At 35.1% G+C, this 17,705-nt stretch overlaps 2 protein-coding genes across 2 annotated transcripts; both read left to right on the top strand.

Moving 5' to 3' along the window:
• Nucleotides 1-769: 769 nt before the first annotated feature.
• LOC131938514 (cytochrome P450 2C15-like) lies at nt 770-5,872 on the top strand. The gene is made up of 2 exons (XM_059296568.1): nt 770-809; nt 3,891-5,872. Exons 1-2 carry the CDS (start codon nt 797-799, stop codon nt 5,402-5,404), a joined length of 1,527 nt encoding a protein of 508 aa, XP_059152551.1. The 5' UTR covers nt 770-796; the 3' UTR covers nt 5,405-5,872.
• Nucleotides 5,873-11,281: 5,409 nt separating this feature from the next.
• LOC131938495 (cytochrome P450 2C15-like) lies at nt 11,282-13,483 on the top strand. The gene is made up of 2 exons (XM_059296550.1): nt 11,282-11,321; nt 11,875-13,483. The coding sequence occupies exons 1-2, from the start codon at nt 11,282-11,284 to the stop codon at nt 13,386-13,388; spliced, it is 1,554 nt and encodes a 517-aa protein (XP_059152533.1). The 3' UTR covers nt 13,389-13,483.
• Nucleotides 13,484-17,705: the final 4,222 nt, after the last annotated feature.

Raw genomic sequence — 17,705 nt, 5'->3', positions numbered from 1 at the left:
ACTGAGATTTTAACGTTACTTCTCTCAGAAGTAGGGTATAAGTCTTGCTAAGTGACACGACGTTGTTTAATGTATGCATTATTTTAAGTTAATTGTACATATTGAATTAAATAAATTAATTTCTTCTTAGATAAAAACTATGTACGACGTATCAGTTCGAAGCCTTACATTAATTTAACCACGCTGTAAACTGATTTAACAAGGTAATTCCGTTAAAAAAATTGAAGACATCCGGTCTAAAACATGTAGGGTCATCCCCTAATGTAGCTCCCCCCACTCCCTGGTCTAAAACATGGAGGCCACCACCTAGTGTAGCCCCACCCCCTGTTCAAGAGCAAGTAATCTGCCCCTGGTCTAAAACATGTAATCTACCCCTAGTCAAAATCATGTAGGGCCATCCCTATTGGATAACCTCTGGCCTAAAACATATAGGGCCACCCCTACCCTATCCAAACTTTTCATACACATCACATCACCAAATAGCCCCACCCATCATCTAAAACATGTAGTCACCCCCCCCCCCCGTTTTGTTCTAAAGCAAGTAAACTTTCCCTAGTCTGTAGGGTCACCCCCTATCCTTACATAACCACAACAGAACATGTTAACTCCTCACTTCTATACATGCCCTATATGAACGCATTCTTGATAAACATTGAGGGTCACAATCTGTAAGAATAACTTGGCCTAGTAAGAGACAGGTCACGTGGTAAGTTAGTGCAATATATAATACTCGTGCACGCCCCATAACATAGCATTACACAACAGACTTTAGAAGTATTAGCTTATTGCGGTAGAAATGGCTCTTTCAGGTAATTTTTTTTCGAATATATGCCTCGCGTAGTATAATCTTTACTGTAATAAAATGCACTTGTCTATCTTTTGTATAGTTGATATATACATTGTAATTAACTTATTTCTTAGCGTTTCCTCTAAAAAAACACTAACAAGTTTGTGCATATACATTGTCTCTCTCACTCTACTTCTCTCTCAATCTCTATCTCTGTATATATCAGTATCTGGGCAATTTTTACTTTCTCGTATAGAGAAAGTCTTGTAATCGTGCAAAAATAAATCGAGATTTTTACAAATCTCGACGTTTTACACCTCACTGATAAGGAAAAACATAATTTTGCAATCTTGTCCGTATGTCTGTGTGTCTGTCTGTCTGTTGTTAAACACGATAACTTGAGTATCGTTACAGCTAGGTTGATGAAATTTCATATATAAGTATTTTATCAAAATCGTAGATCCTGATCAACTTTTGAGCGAATTCCGATAACTGGAAGTGGTACTTTTTCTACTTTGAATTTTTCAAAAGCCTATAACTTGAGTACTATTTCAGATAGATAAATGAAATTTCACATGTAAGTAAAAGATCTAATTTTCTACTTTCTCTAAGATTTTGAGTAATTTCCGTTGACCAGAAGTACTAATTTACGCTATTTTTGATTTCTCAAAAAACGCATGTAAATTTATAAAGTACTAATAATATTGCGCACTATTATGCACATTTTGTTTTGGCATTCGCTTGGTGCGCAATTTTTTTCTCTATGAGATTCTATTCTATTTTAAAAAGTTTAAGTAATTAAAAATCATGTCTATATTTCAAGTTATATAAGAATATTCGAGAAAGTATAGGGGAGATCACTCCCAGTTTATTTTTATTATGAGCGTTCATTTAGTTACAAAGCAAGTAAGCTTTTCCTGGTCTAAAACATGTACAGCCACCCCTACTGTAGACCCCTCCCTGCCTCTCTGTTCTAAAGCATGTAAGATACCCCTGGTCTGAATCATGTAAGGCCACCCCTAATGTAGCCCCCCCCCCCACCGCTCTCTGTTCTAAAGCATGTAAGATAACCCTGGTCTGAAACATGTAGGGCCACCCCTACTGAAGCCCCCCCCCCCCCCCCCACACTCGTTGTTCTAAAGCGTGTGACCTACTCCCGGTCTAAATCGTGTAGGGCTACCCCTACTGCAGCCCCTGGTCTGAAACATGTAGGCTCACACCTACCCTATCCAAACTACAACGAAACATGTTAGCTCCTAACTTCCCCACATGTCCTAAATAAACGCTTGCTTGTTAAAGCTTGAGGGTCACAATCTGTAAGAATAACTTGGCCTAGTTGAGGACAGGTCACGTGGCAAGTTAGTGCTAAATCTAGTACTCGTGCAGGCCCATAACATAGCATTACACAACCAACTTCAGAAGTATTTGTTTATTGTGGTAGAAATGACGCTTTCATGTAAGTTTTTTTTCGAATATATGCCTCGCGTAGTATAATCTTTACTGTAATAAAATGCATATGTCTATCTTTTGTACAGTTGATATATACATTCTTGACTGCATTATTGTAATTAAATTATTTCTTAACGTTTCCTCTAAATAACACTAAAATTTTGTGCATATACATTGTCTCTCTTTTCCCCTCTCTCTCTCTTTTTCTCTCTGCCTCTTTATTTCTGAATATATATCAGTATCTGGGCAATTTGTATTATTTAGCTCACAAAGTCTGTTTGTGGGATGAGGCAAATCTTTTAACTTTATTTTGTCCCATTTCTAATATAGTGGTTTCCTTCATTCTGTCCAGATACATTTGTCTCCGGTGACAATGCAAAAATGTTCATTATTTAATTTAATTTAACATTAGATTAGTAATTAAAACTTAATTTAATTAATAACTTACTAAATTTCGCTTATAAAATGGGAGATAACAAGATTAAATTAGTAGCGATCGCTCTATCAGTTAGCCGTAGACGGTGAACTGTTTTTTCATGGCTGAACTATTTTTTACTTGAGAGTTAACCACGGACAAAGATGAGCTGATAATATTTTTTTTAGAGATTGCATGATACTTGTCGAGTTTTGACGCACGTATTTTTAGTCGTAGCTTATGTAGTGTCTACTTCATTTCGAACGAATGACTAAATAATTGCATAAAAAAACGGTTTAATTAAAGGTTTTTATGTAATAATGCATTAAATAGGAGAAAATAAATGATTTTCTTTGAGTATTGTAATATACTTAATTAGGTAAATCATTTTTTTTCTCCTTTTAGTGCATTTTACATAAAAGCTTGTAATTAAAAAAAATTAAAGATTTTTTTTCAGTACTCTAAATTTGTTAATACAATAGAATTGCAAGACTAAAACTGTTGCACACCAAATGAACATAATAATGCGCGTGCAAGGGTGCGGAAAGAGTAGCACGAATCTGCTTACTAATTTCAGAAAATTTTAATTAATTCATAAAAATTTAATTAGGCATCCAATTAGGTCAAATGTGATGTCATATGGTATTGTCTTCAAGTCTTGACCTAAGAGCCAACTTTGAAACGAATCTGTCAGTAAAAAGTGCCTGAAATTTTGCTTGTTCGTTTCGACAAAAGAAACTTGCTATTTATATTACAAGCCTAGGTTGATAAACATCTAAGAGTGAGATCAGAAGAATTACAAATGCTTTTTATAAAGATAGCAAGTTTGTTTTACTTTCTTATTTTCAGAGTATTTAAAAGTTTGTTGATATAAAAGTTTTTATATTTGTTTTATTTGTCTTATTAAAATATTACACACCATACTCGATATACATCAAAGTAAAAAGGCTTTTGATTATCTCTGTTTTTCTTTTAGCGAATAGCATGCCATTTAGAATAGTTTTTTGGTTATTAAGTAAAGACTGGCTTGCGTATTGTATTTTGCAACACGAATGGCTTTAGAACTGTTATCAATCAAGACCCAAAACTAATTTGTTATAAGCATGATATTTTAACACTGTTCTTGCAATACTTGATCGTGTGGTGTAGGGATACTTGTATGATATGAAAAATAGTGCTCTATAAAAATGTTATAATACGAGAATTCTTAATTAAAGAAAAAACCAACTTTCTTTTCAGCTACCGAGGTTCTAGATTCTTTCGTTCCCGGAACTACGGTCTGGATTTTACTCGCTCTCTGTCTGTTGGCATCATGGTACTGGTACAGCCACAACTCTGGTACTTCACTTCCTCTTCCACCAACTCCAGGCGTGGCCCTGCCTCTTGTGGGTCATCTGTATCTGTTAGAGAAGAACCCTCGACGTCAGTTCAAAAGATGGGCCGACTCGCTGGGATCTATTTTTAGGCTGAGGCTTGGCTCTGACACAGTGATGGTTTTAAATAATTATGACGTCATCAAGGAGGCTTTGGTCAAACAGGGGAAAATTTTCTCTGACAGAAAACCCGGGGCCTTTCTGGTCAAATATTCTCAACACCATGACAAAGGAGTTGTACTTTCCTCAGGGGAGAACTGGAGAGAGCAAAGATCGACTTCTCTCACAATTCTAAGGGACTTTGGCATGGGGAAAAATATTCTGGCCGAGAAAATTTCGGAGGAGGTTGAAATATATGTCAAAGAACTAGCCTCAACCAACGGGAAACCAGTTGATTTAAAAACAATAACGAACATTAGTGTCTCTAATATAATTTGTTCTGTTATTTTCGGCAAAAGGTTTGAGTTTTCGGATCCTAAATTTGTACGCATGATGTCCATTTTCAATGATGTTGTGCGTAATGCATCCGGTACGCAGATACTGAACTTTTTTCCTGTTTTAAAGTACTTCCCTTTTGATTTATTTGGGGCTAATAAACTATTAAGAATTATTTCTGAAGTTCGACTGTTTGTTCGAAATATTGTCAATGAAATCAGGCAGACGTGTGACAGTGACAATGTAGACAGTTTCGTTGTGGCTTACCTTAACGAAAAGAAGAAAAAGGAAGAAGCAGGACAACAGACGTATTTAGATGACGTTAACCTTGTGAGGAACATCGATAACTTATTTCTTGCAGGTACGGAGACGACCAGCACTACCATCTTATGGAGTTTGGTTTTTGTCTTACAGAATCCAGAAACGCAACAGAAAATTTACCAGCAAATTAAGGACCACGTTGGAACTGAACGCGTGCCAAACATGTCTGATCACGCTAGCCTAACTTATCTGAATGCTTTCATCATGGAGACACAGAGAATGGCAAGTCTGGTTCCATTTAGTGTTCCACATTTGTGTAACCAAGACACAGTTCTCGCTGGTTTCCGAATTCCTAAAGGCTCGGTAATTTTTCCTAACTTAGATTCCGTTCTAAAAGATGAAAAAATCTGGGGTGATCCGGAAAATTTCCGACCTGAGAGATTTCTGGACGAGCAAGGAAATTTGATAAAGAGAGAAGAGCTCATACCTTTTTCTATCGGTCGCAGAATTTGTCTTGGGGAATCCCTGGCTAAGATGGAACTTTTCTTGTTCCTGTCGTCCATGTTTCAGAGGTTCGAGTTCCTGCCTGCTGATGGAGTATCGGCTCCTGAAGTCCATGAAGTGTTTGGTGGTGCCGTATCGCCATCTCTATATGAAGTGAGGTGCATCGACCGTAGAATTTAAATATAACAACTTCTATCAATGATTTGACAGAAGAAATTAGATTTCTTGTTAATCCTTTTCATACATGTACAGCGCTTGAGTGATATTTTAATTAATTTGCTAAAACAACTAATTATAGATTTTCTTTAAATGCCACGTGTTACAGACTTTAATGATTTTATCTCTCTTTTGTATTTAAGTAATTACTCGTTTTAGATTTATTTTAAATGTATAAAAACTTTACCATTATATAATTCATATTACTTTCAACCATGTAGGTCTATATATTATAATTTGAATATACAAGTTTAGTTTCTTCAGCTTAAAATCAATATATCTATATTTATTTTTTTATTTTTATGTATTAGACAGTTTAAAATAAATATTTTTTCTTTTATCAAAAATTACCTTTGTTTAAATACATAGAGGTTTTATATTTTTTTATCCATTTTTTATATTTGTACAAGTGTTTAAACCATTAAACAAAGATAAAATATTCACATTTCTAAATGTTTCACTTTAAATTTTGAAAACACTACTTGTATAAATGCATTACACGTGATAATTTTTTTAAGTTTGCAAACTACTGTAAACACAGACCTTAACTGCCATTTGTAAATGTTACGGATTTTAACATACAGAGGTCGAGGACGCACTAAATGTAGGGCGTGTTTTTGTTACAGAAAATAACATTGGTCCATAGTGACTGGGAATATTAGTAATAAGGTCTTAGTACGGAACAGCTAAAATAATTTCCAATATGACTTTATCTTTTTCAAGAAACATATATGGATATAGGCGACATATATTTTCCTATGATATCATTCTGATTAAATTTTGGAAATACAACATAAAACCTCTTTCAGTTCCACACCAGAGTACGTGTTCATTGAATGAAAATGTCTACTTAAACAAGCCCACGTAACTTTTTATAAATTATTGAAATACACGTATGCGCATGATTGTTGCGCATCTCGTATCAATAGCGACGTGTAGCTACAAGGAGTGTAGACAGGTAAAAACGATTGTGTTGACCCTATCGTCACAAAATGTCACATAATGTAAGACACTCACACTAAAATGACGTTATACTCAAGTCTCACACCATTACAGTATTGGAATTTGGATTTTATTTTCTGAAATACTAATAAAGTTTAACAAGGCTAGGATACATTTTTATTACATTTGACAAAAACGTGTCTTTGAAAATAGTTAATGAATTTACAAAAACGTCTACAGTTTTAAAAATTGAAATTGCAGAAATGTAAACTGAAAACGCATTTAAAAAAACCTTGACGCCCTTCTCAGTTTATCTTGGGGAATCCCTGGCTTAGATGGAACTTTTCTTGTTCCTGTCTTCCATGTTTCAAAGGTTCGAGTTCCTGCCTGCTTATGAAATGTTTTGTGGTGTCGTATCGCCGTCTCTTTATGAAGTGAGATGCATTGACAGAAGACAATAGAGATTATAATATTTATAATAGATTCAGAATAACAATCTGTGAGTTAGAACATAATTTTATGGAATGTACTTAATTATGCTCAATTCGTATTATATATATATATATATATATATATTTATATATATATATATATATATATATATATATATATATATATATATATATATATATATATATATATATATATATATATATATATACATAATGTTCGTTTTTAATTCTTTCAAAACAGATAATTAAGATAATCCTGAAATGTCTAAGAAAAATGCAATACAGTTTTAACCCTCTAATGTCTTTGTCGTGTTTACTATAGCGTAAAGGGCCACGTTTGTAACACACACAAAAATTATATGCGCATGCGCCAATGCTGACTATCCTGGAGAGAAGCTTAAACCATACATTGATCTGGTATTTCTTTTTTAACATTAAGATAAAAACATAAAAATACACACGTGCACACGTACACATACACACATACATATAAACACTACACCAACAAATTACATCCATCCACAAACGCCCCCGACTGCAAAAATCCAAGGAATATTTTGCTGACATAGTTAACATTTAAGGAGTTAGGCGTTGTAAAAAAAAACAACGGAAAAATAACTTCTTAATTAATAGTCCCTTTTTATTTATTTGTAGGTATCTAAGTTAGGTTACTGAAAGGAAAATACACGTACCAGTGACTCTTCTTAACATAAGGTTGCGATGATAACGGCGGCCATCTTGAAAAATCAACTATTATCTTATAATTATTGATAGTGTTTTACTGAATTTAATGGAGTTACCTGCCCTTTTTGTTACAAAAATAAACCACACTAAAAACGATTTAAATTTTAAAAATCATTTATGGTAAAATACCGGTAAATTTAGCAGTACTTTTACTTAGATTTTAACGTTACTTCTCACAGAAGTAGGGTTTAGGTCTTGCCAAGTGACAGGATGTCGTTTAATGAAAGTATTATTTTAAGTTGAATATCCATATTGAATTTAATTAATTTCTTCTTAGACAACATCTTTGTGCGACGGATCAGTTCGTAGCCTTACATTAATTAAACCCTGTTGTAGGGCTACCCCTACTGTAGCCCCACCCACCCCTACCTCCATGTTCAAAAGCAAGTAATCTACCCATGGTCAAAATCATTAAGGGCCACCCCTTCTGGGTAGCCCCAGGCCTGAAACATGTAGGGCCACCCCTACCCTATCCCAACCAAAACACAACATGTCATCTACAAGTTACCTACATGCACTAGATCAGGGGTCTCCAAACTTTTCAGCCCGAGGGCCGCATTAGCTATCAAATATAAGTTCGGGGGCCAGTTTCTTCCAGGCATCTCTTCAGCATCTCTTCGGGGTGTCAGAGCCACACCCCCCCCCCTTCCCTCGAAGAACATCTCTTAAAGGAACTGTGATGCAAACTTGTAATATTAGGAAAGTCTCCCTTAGGCAAATACTTATAAAACCCACCCGCCCTTATTTGAACTTGTCTCTAAGGAGGTCATTTGCTGGATAACTGGCCACATTTACTTCAATGGTAATTGCACCCAATGCTACATTTTCAATTTGTTTTGAATGTTTCCTCAAACAATTTTTTTTGTGTGGACAAAACGATCTGCGCGGGCCGGATGAGAAGACCTCGCGGGCCGCATCCGGCCCGCGGGCCGTAGTTTGGAGACCCCTGCACTAGATAAAAGCATGCATGTTAAAGCTTGAGGGTAACAATCTGTAACAAGTACTTGGCCTAGTAGACAACAGGTCACGTGGCAAGTTAGTGCTATATCCATTAATCGTGCAGGCCCCATAACATAGCATTACACAACAGGCTCCAGAAGCATTTGTTTATTGTGGTAGAAATGATGCTTTCAGGTTAGTTTTTTTTCCAAATATTCATCGCCGTAGAATAATCTTTATTGTAATAAAATATATGTCTAGCTATTGTAGCCTACATTCTTGGCTGCATTATTGTAACTAAATTATTTCTTAGCGTTTCCACTAAAATGACACAAACATGTTTATGCAAATACATTATCTCTCAGTCCCTCTCTCTTTCCCTCTCTCTCTTTCTCTCTCTCTCCCTCTCTATCTCTGTATATATTAGTATCTGGGCATTTTTTAAATGAAATATGTTCAGTTAGTTCACTATGTCTGTTCTCTCTGTTTGTGGGATGAGGCGAATCTTTTAAATTTAAAATGATTTTTTCCCTCCCATTTCTAATATAGTGTTTCCTTCTTTCTTTAGAGATACATTTGTCTCTAGTGACAATGTAAAAATATCCATTATTAAATCTAATTTAACATCAGACTAGTAATTAAAATTTAATTAAATTAATAACTTGCTAAATTTCGTTTATAAATTGATTAGGAGATATCAAGATTAAATTAATAGCGATCGCTATATTTTTTTTTTCATGGCTGAAATATTTTTGCTTGAGCATCAACCACGGACAAAGATGATTAGATAATTATTTTTTAGAGATTGCATGATACTGGTCGAGTTTTAACGCAAATATTTTTAGCCTTAGTCTATGTAGTTTCTACCTTATTTCGAGCGAATGACTAAAAAAAAATTCATAAAAACGTTTTAGTTACAAGTTTTTATGTAATAATGCACTAAAACGGAGAAAATAAATGTTTTTCTTTGAGTATTATAATATACTTATAATCATTTATTTTCTCATTTTAGTGCATCTATTTTTTTTTCTCTTTTTTTTTTTTTTTTTTTTTTTGCCTCAGACATTTAATTTACAGCGTCATTTGTGTTTTCGCTTTAGTATTACAGTTTTCATCATCGGCTTGTGAGGACTTATACAGATTTACAATAGTAATATTTCTTTCTTACTTGTAGCCTACTTTCATTCATTTAAGATGGTTTACTTATACATTTATCTAATACAAAACGTCTAAATATAAAAAATAAATTAAAAATAAATAAAAAACAACAAGAAAATGCAAATGTGTATGCACTAAAATGAAAAGCGATTTTCATTTTAGTGCATCTAATATATAAAGTTCAATTCTGTATGTAACATGTTTGTAAAGTGTAATAGGTTTGTCGTGGATACTTGGATGGATTTAAGTGTTAGATTATTATAGTGCTCATGGTCTAAATTTATGAGTTAAAAATTACTATTGAAAGTCTTTAAAAATAATTTTCATTTTATACACTTAGAATAATAATTTTCAATTATGAACATTACATAAAATTTTAAAATGTGTATCAACGTTTATAAAATTTCTAAAATTGTGTCTGAAATGTATTGACTGCACAGTTACTTCCCTTTAACCCCCCCCCCCCAAAACAAATTACATAATTATCGGGGATTGATTAAGTGCAACTGCCTTTTATTTATTCTATACACTTAACATACTGTTCACTAATTATTTTTTTAAATCAATAACATTTAATAAGCCAGGTCCTACAAATCCTATATGTTTACTTCTTTGCAGTTACGGATAAGCTTGGGGTATTATAATTTTGCTCACTAAATTGAAACAGGCGCGTCCCCCGGCGCCACTGCACGGTTCGATTTGGCGCCCTGGGCTATCATGTGAGCTCTATGCTGCATAATTTTGTTTTAAACAGTGCGATAGACTATGGATAAGAAAGGTTACTATAGTCTTTAAGTTTGAATTAAATCCGGGCGTCCTCCGGCACCCCGGCAGGGTGCTATTTGGCGCCCCTGGCCTTCCAGTGTACGCTATGGTACCTACGTTCGCGTAAGTGAGTTCAAAAGACTAGGAATAAGTTAGGTACTATAGTCGTTTACTAAGTTGAATGAGGCGGTTACGCCGCACGTCGTCATGGTGTGATTTGGCGCCACGGGCTAGACTGTGGACACTTTGAGTTTATCTTTGCGTTTGTGTTTTCTTTGTGTTTGAGTTTGGGTTTGCGTTTGTGGTTGTGTTTGCCTTTGGATTTGGGTTTGGGTTTGTTTTCGTTTGCTTTATTTCTTTGCGTTTGTGTTTTCGTTTGCTTTTTTTCTTTGCGTTTGTGTTTTCTTTTTGTTTGTGATTCTGATTGTGTTTGTGTTTGCGTTTTTGGCGTGTTTTGGTTTTGATTGGTTGTGGTTGGGTTTGCGTTTGGATTTGTTTTCGTATGCTTTTTTGTTTGCGTTAGTGTTTGTGTTTTCTTTGTGTTTGTGGTTGGGTTTGTCTTTGCGTTTGTTTTGTGTTTGTTTTATGTTTGCGTTTTTATGTGTTTTGGTTGGTTGTGGTTAGGGTGGGCAATGCCGGATAAATGCTGATTACTAAACACACAAGTTATGGTCCTTTACAGATACGTTTTTCAGAGATGCCAGTGCAGGGCCTGGCCGGGACGGCTAGTTATTACATAAAATCTTGTAATAAAACTATTTTTATGATTTTTTTTTCAGGAATTTAAAATTTGTAATACAATCGAGCTACATGACTAAAAACTATTGCTCCCCAAATGAACATGATAACGCACGTGAAAGAGTATGGAAAGAGTAGCATAAGTCTGTTTACTAATTTAAGTAGGCATCCAATTAAGTCAAATTTAATGTCATATTGCATTGTCTTCAAGTCTTTACCCACTTGCCAACTTCGAAACTGATCTGTGCCCTACTTTCGCTTGTTCGTTTTGATCTATGATGACAGACTGTCGACAGTCAGTCGACAGACAGACTGACGACAGACAGACGTAGGAAGTTAAATAAAAGCTTGCAAAAAGTCGAAAATAAAACAAATATAAAAAATTTGATAATAATAAGCGTTTAAAAACAGGACTAGAATAGTTTTTTGGTTAGTTGTAGCGACTGGCTTGTGTATTGTAATTTTTAACACGAATGGTTTTATAACTGTTATCAATCAAGATCCAACACTAATTTGTGATAAACATAATGTTTTAACACTGTTTTTGCATTACTTGATGTGGTGTGAGGATACTTGTATGGTATGAAAAATGGAGCTCTATAAAACTGTTATATAACTGTAAAGGACTAGCTGAAAATATGTTTTTTTCTTCTGAGTATGATAATTCTTAATCAAAGGAAAAAACTTTCTTTTCAGCAGCCGACGCACTGGATAGTTTCGTTCCCGGAACTACGGTCTGGATTTTACTCGCTCTCTGCCTGTTGGCATCATGGTACTGGTACAGCAACAACTCTGGTACATCACTTCCTCTTCCACCAACTCCAGGCGTGGCCCTGCCTCTCGTGGGTCATCTGTATATGTTAGAGAAGAACCCTCGACGTCAGTTCAAAAGATGGGCCGACTCGCTGGGATCTATTTTTAGGCTGAGGCTTGGCTCTGACACAGTGATGGTTTTAAATACTTATGATGTCATCAAAGAGGCTTTGGTCAAACAAGGGAAAATTTTCTCTGACAGAAAACCCGGGGCTTTTTTTGTTAAATATACTCAAAACCATGACAGAGGAGTTGTCCATTCGTCAGGGGAGAACTGGAGAGAGCAAAGATCGACTTCTCTCACAATCCTAAAGGACTTTGGCATGGGGAAAAATATTCTGGCCGAGAAAATTTCGGAGGAGGTTGAAATATATGTTAAAGAACTAGCCTCAACCAAAGGGAAACCAGTTGATTTAAAATCAATAACGAACATTAGCGTCTCGAATGTTATTTGTTCCGTTATTTTCGGCAAAAGGTTTGAGTTTACGGATCCTAAATTTGTACGCATGATGTCCCTGTTCAATGACGTTGTACGTAACGCATCCGGTACTCAGATACTGAACTTTTTTCCTGTTTTAAAGTACTTCCCTTTTGATTTATTTGGGGCTAATAAACTAATAAGAATAGTCTCTGAACTTCGGCTGTTTGTTCGAAATATTGTCAATGAAATCAGGCAGACGTGTGACAGTGACAATGTAGACAGTTTTGTTGTGGCTTACCTTAACGAAAAGAAGAAAAAGGAAGAAGCAGGACAACAGACGTATTTAGATGACGTTAACCTTGTAAGGAACATTGACAACTTGTTTCTTGCAGGTACGGAGACGACCAGCACTACCATCTTATGGAGTTTGGTTTTCGTCTTACAGAATCCAGAAACGCAAAAGAAAATTTACCAGGAAATTAAGGAACATGTTGGAACTGAACGCGCACCAAACATGTCTGATCACGCTAGCCTAACTTATCTGAACGCTTTCATCATGGAGATACAGAGAATGGCAAGTCTGGTGCCATTCAGTGTTCCACATTTGTGTAACCAAGACACAGTTCTCGACGGTTTCCGAATTCCTAAAGGTTCGATAATTTTTCCTAACTTAGATTCTGTTTTAAAAGATGCAAAAATTTGGGGAGATCCCGAGAATTTCCGACCAGAAAGATTTCTGGACGAGCAAGGAAATTTGATAAAGAGAGAAGAGCTCATACCGTTTTCTATCGGTCGCAGAATTTGTCTTGGGGAATCCCTGGCTAAGATGGAACTTTTCTTGTTCCTGTCGTCCATGTTTCAGAGGTTCGAGTTCCTACCTGCTGATGGAGTATCGGCTCCAGAGGTTCATGAAGTGTTTGGTGGTGCCGTATCGCCGTCTCTATATGAAGTGAGGTGCATTGACCGTAGAATTTAAATAAAACAACTTCTATCGATGATTTGACAGAAGAAATTAGATTTCTTCTTATCGATTTGCATCCATCTATAGCACGGGAGTGATTTTCTGAAATTTTGCTTAATACAACTAAGTAGGCTATAGATTTTTGTTAAGTGCCACGTGTTACCGACTTTAATTATTTTATCATTTTTTTTGTATTTTAGAAATCGTTCGTTTTAGATTTATTTTGTATGTATAAAAAATTTACCATTATATAATTCATATAATTTTAAACGATTTATATATTATAATTTGAATGTATAAGTTTTGTTTCTTCAGCTTAAAATCAGTATATCGGAACTTTCCTTTAGTATTTTTACGTCTACAGTTAGTAGTAAATAATATTTAATTTATCTAAATTACCTTTGTTTAAAAACACAAATAGTTTTTTAAAATATTTTATGCATGTTTTATATTTGTACAGGTGTTTAAACCTTTAAACAAAGATAAAATATTCACATTTTAAAATGTTTCACTTCATTTTTTTAAACACCACTGAATAAACGCATTACACATGTTCATTTTTTTTAAGTTTGCAAATTGATAACAGAAACCTGAAATTGAATTTGAAAACGTTACAGATTTTAACCTAGAAAGGTCGAGGACGCGCTAAATGTGGGGCGTGTTTTGTTACAGAAAATAACATTGATCCATGGTGACTGGGAATATTAGTATAAGGTCTAAGTACGAAATAATAGCCAAAGTGACTTTATCTTTTTAAATGTACATAATATGGATAATATGGATATAGGCTATATATATTTACGTATAATATCCTTATGATTAAATTTTATCTCCTCTACCAACACCAGTGAACGACTATTATATTGGGATAATGTTTCAATGGACTAGTAAAACACTATAGACGGTTTCTCTTTTAAATTGTGAATGTTTTTAACACAATATTTATAGTTTGTTATAGAAATATGTGTTCATTTTATTTTGAATAATACTTGTATCATAATTCTACACAGGAATAAGAAAAAAAATACGTCACAGATACGTTACAAATAAGGTGAAATATAGGGACAAGGTTTTTGTTACAAATTGATCATCAGACATAAATGGTGGGGTGTGGAAGGGGTGCTGCTCAATAAATTGAACTAAAAGTTTTGTTTTAATAAAATTTGGGTCCATTTCTGAATAAAATACGTTTTAATCACTACATATTCTCACAACATATTCATAGTCATAGAGATCTACACGTAGACACATCCTCTAAGACACCATATATTTATGTAAATGTGAATTTATATATATATATATATATATATATATATATATATATATATATATATATATATATATATATATATATATATGGCTCAATTTACAGTTTACAAATGAGGTTGTTGTTTTTAACGCGAATAAATAGGCCAGCAACAAGACATCATTCGTACAATTAGAACAGGCCACAACGAATTAAAACAACCTGTTTAGAAAACTAAAAGTTGTTTGAGGTGAAACATGCTCCGGGAGTATAGCCCTAAAAAGTACTGAATGTAATATAGTGAGAATTGTGAAGTCAAGGGAACTCACTCTTCTTGTATTAGTATTATATTTATAATGTTATCTTGAGTGATGTCCCTTGTTATATATATTTTTGTGTCTCGTGACTTCCGCCCTCTCTCTCGTTACCATCATGTAGTTGAGGTCAATAAACGTTTGATATACAATCACATGCTTCTATCGTCAATCTATTACGTCTGGCGACGAGGATAAATAATCCACTAGAAAGAGCATATGCTTACTTAAAAAGGAGCTTGCTAGAGCATATTGGCTAAGTATTTCTAGAATAATGGCGCTGTATGGCCAAATAAAAGAATTTGATTCGAATGATGAAACCATTCATGATTATCTAGATAGGTTAAGCTTTTACCTTGAAGCTAACGACGTGACGATAGAAGCCAAAAAGAGAGCTGTTTTGTTAACAGTCATAGGGCCTCAACAATTTAGGCTACTAAAGGACTTATGCGCACCAGCTAGTCTAACTACCAAGAGCTTTAAAGAGCTGAGCAAATTGCTAACAGACCACCATGCGCCTGCCCTATCAAAGTTTCTATGTAGAGCCAGATTTAACGGTAGGACTCGTCAACCAAACGAGTCAATATCAGAATATGTTGCTGCTTTACGTCATTTAAGTGAATTTTGTGAATTCGGAGGCACGCTGTCTGACAGACTATGTGAAAAGTTTGTGACAGGTGTAAACAGTCCTGATGTTCAAAGAAAGTTGCTGCTCGAGTCAGATCTAACATTGGAAAAAGCAATACAACTCGCAACTTTATTCCAGCAGTCATCCGAGGCGGCAAAATCTCTAACGCCCTCAGAGATTCATGCAGTAAACAGCAGGTTAGTCAACAAACACCAACCCCATCAGAGCATTTCAACTTATGCTAAACAGCCTGCACGTTCAGATCCTAGATCTAAATCTAGTAATAATGATCAAAAATGTCACCGATGCAAAGGTCCCCATGCATCTCATCGATGCAAGTTCAAGTCTGCAACTTGTTATAAGTGCAGAAAGCAAGGTCACATTGCCAAGGCCTGCTTTGCAAAGTCTTCGTCTGTTGCTAAATCTAGCCAGTCAAGACAGTACTGCAACCAAAGACAGCACTATGTTAACTCTCACCAATACTACCTAACCCAACCAATGAACCACTCTACCTGTGAAAATGCTCAAACTGATTCGCAGCCGGATTTCAACCTGTTCTCTGTGAAATCAATAAGTCATGCTCCCATCAATGTACTAGTTTATATCAACGGTAAGAGCATCAGCTTCCAACTTGACACTGGAGCATCTCTAACAGTCATCACAAAGAAGGACTTTGACGCTGTCACAGGAGGATCAGTGCCTCTACAACCATGTCACAAGTGTCTAACAACATACACTGGTGACAATGTTCCGGTAATAGGAGAGTGTATGGTTCATGTAAGTTATAATGGTCAAAGTGTTAAACTTCCTCTTCTTGTGGTTGAAGGAAATGGACCACCATTACTAGGTAGGAACTGGTTAAGTGATCTTAAGTTAAATTGGGAGAGTATATTTTCAGTGATCAAAGCAAGAGAATCTAGTTTTACTTCAATAGATAAAGTTATATCTGAAAATGAAAGTGTTTTTGGTAATTCAGGATTACTAAATGATAGAACAGTGAAGATAAGCATTAAAGACACAAATCCAAGATACTGCAAAGCTAGAGTTCCACCTTATGCAATGAGGAATAAAATTGAAAATGAGCTAAGTAGATTGGAATCTAATGGCATCATAAAGAAGGTAGACTATTCCGATTGGGCAACGCCCATTGTGCCAGTGTTAAAGAAGGATGGTTCTGTAAGAATTTGTGGAGACTATAAAGCTACACTGAATAAGCAAATAGAGCTAAATAGGTACCCTATTCCTAACATTGAGGAAATTTCTTTGAATTTGGCAGGAGGAGACAAATTCACTGAATTAGACTTTAGTCATGCTTACACTCAACTAGAACTGCATCCAGATTCAAAAGTCTATACGACAATAAACACACATAAAGGACTCTACCAATATGAAAGACTATGTTTTGGCATATCATCTAGTCCTGGAATTTTCCAAGCTGTCATGGACAGTATTTTTAAGGATATTCCAAATGTTTGTGTTTACTTTGACAATGTGTACATAACTGGTAAGAATGACACTGAACATCTTAAAACACTTGATAAAGTCTTGAAAATAGTTGGTGAAAAAGGTTTAAAGATAAACAAAGATAAATGTCAATTCATGCTGACAGAAATTAGTTTTCTTGGTTATATATTAAGCAAGCAAGGTATCAGACCTCAACCTGAGAAAACAAAAGCCATTAAAGAAGCACCCAAACCTGAAAATACCCAACAACTAAGAGCTTTTTTGGGCTTGATAAATTACTATGCGAAGTTCATAGGGAATCTGTCTGGTAAACTATCACCACTGTACAAGCTGCTACAGAAAAATGCAACTTGGCACTGGGGTAAACAACAAGATGCTGCTTTTAATACAGCAAAAGAAGCTTTGTCTTCTGACACCTTACTATCTCACTATGACCCAGGGAAAAGACTTATATTAACATGTGATGCTTCACCAGATGGTGTAGGAGCAGTCTTGTCCCACATAGATGAAAAGGGTGACAGACCCATTGCTTTTGCCAGTAGATCTTTGAACCAGGCTGAGAAAAATTATTCTCAGTTAGATAGGGAAGGCTTAGGCATCATTTTTGGTGTTAAGAAATGTCACAAGTTTCTGTTTGGTAAAGAATTCACCATCTTTACAGATCATAAACCATTGCTAGG

This window comes from Physella acuta, unplaced genomic scaffold, assembly GCF_028476545.2.
Source record: "Physella acuta isolate Inbredline_101_S28 unplaced genomic scaffold, ASM2847654v3 ptg000246l, whole genome shotgun sequence".
Lineage (NCBI taxonomy): Eukaryota > Metazoa > Mollusca > Gastropoda > Physidae > Physella > Physella acuta.
This window is presented reverse-complemented; position numbering and strand designations above follow the sequence as displayed.

Bases quoted from the DNA above. Each gene is read 5' to 3' on its own strand.
- LOC131938495 (XM_059296550.1), top strand. From the start codon at position 11,282: ATGATAACGCACGTGAAAGAGTATGGAAAGAGTAGCATAA. The intron at 11,322-11,874 runs GTCTGTTTACTA...CTTTCTTTTCAG, and splicing joins GTATGGAAAGAGTAGCATAA to CAGCCGACGCACTGGATAGT.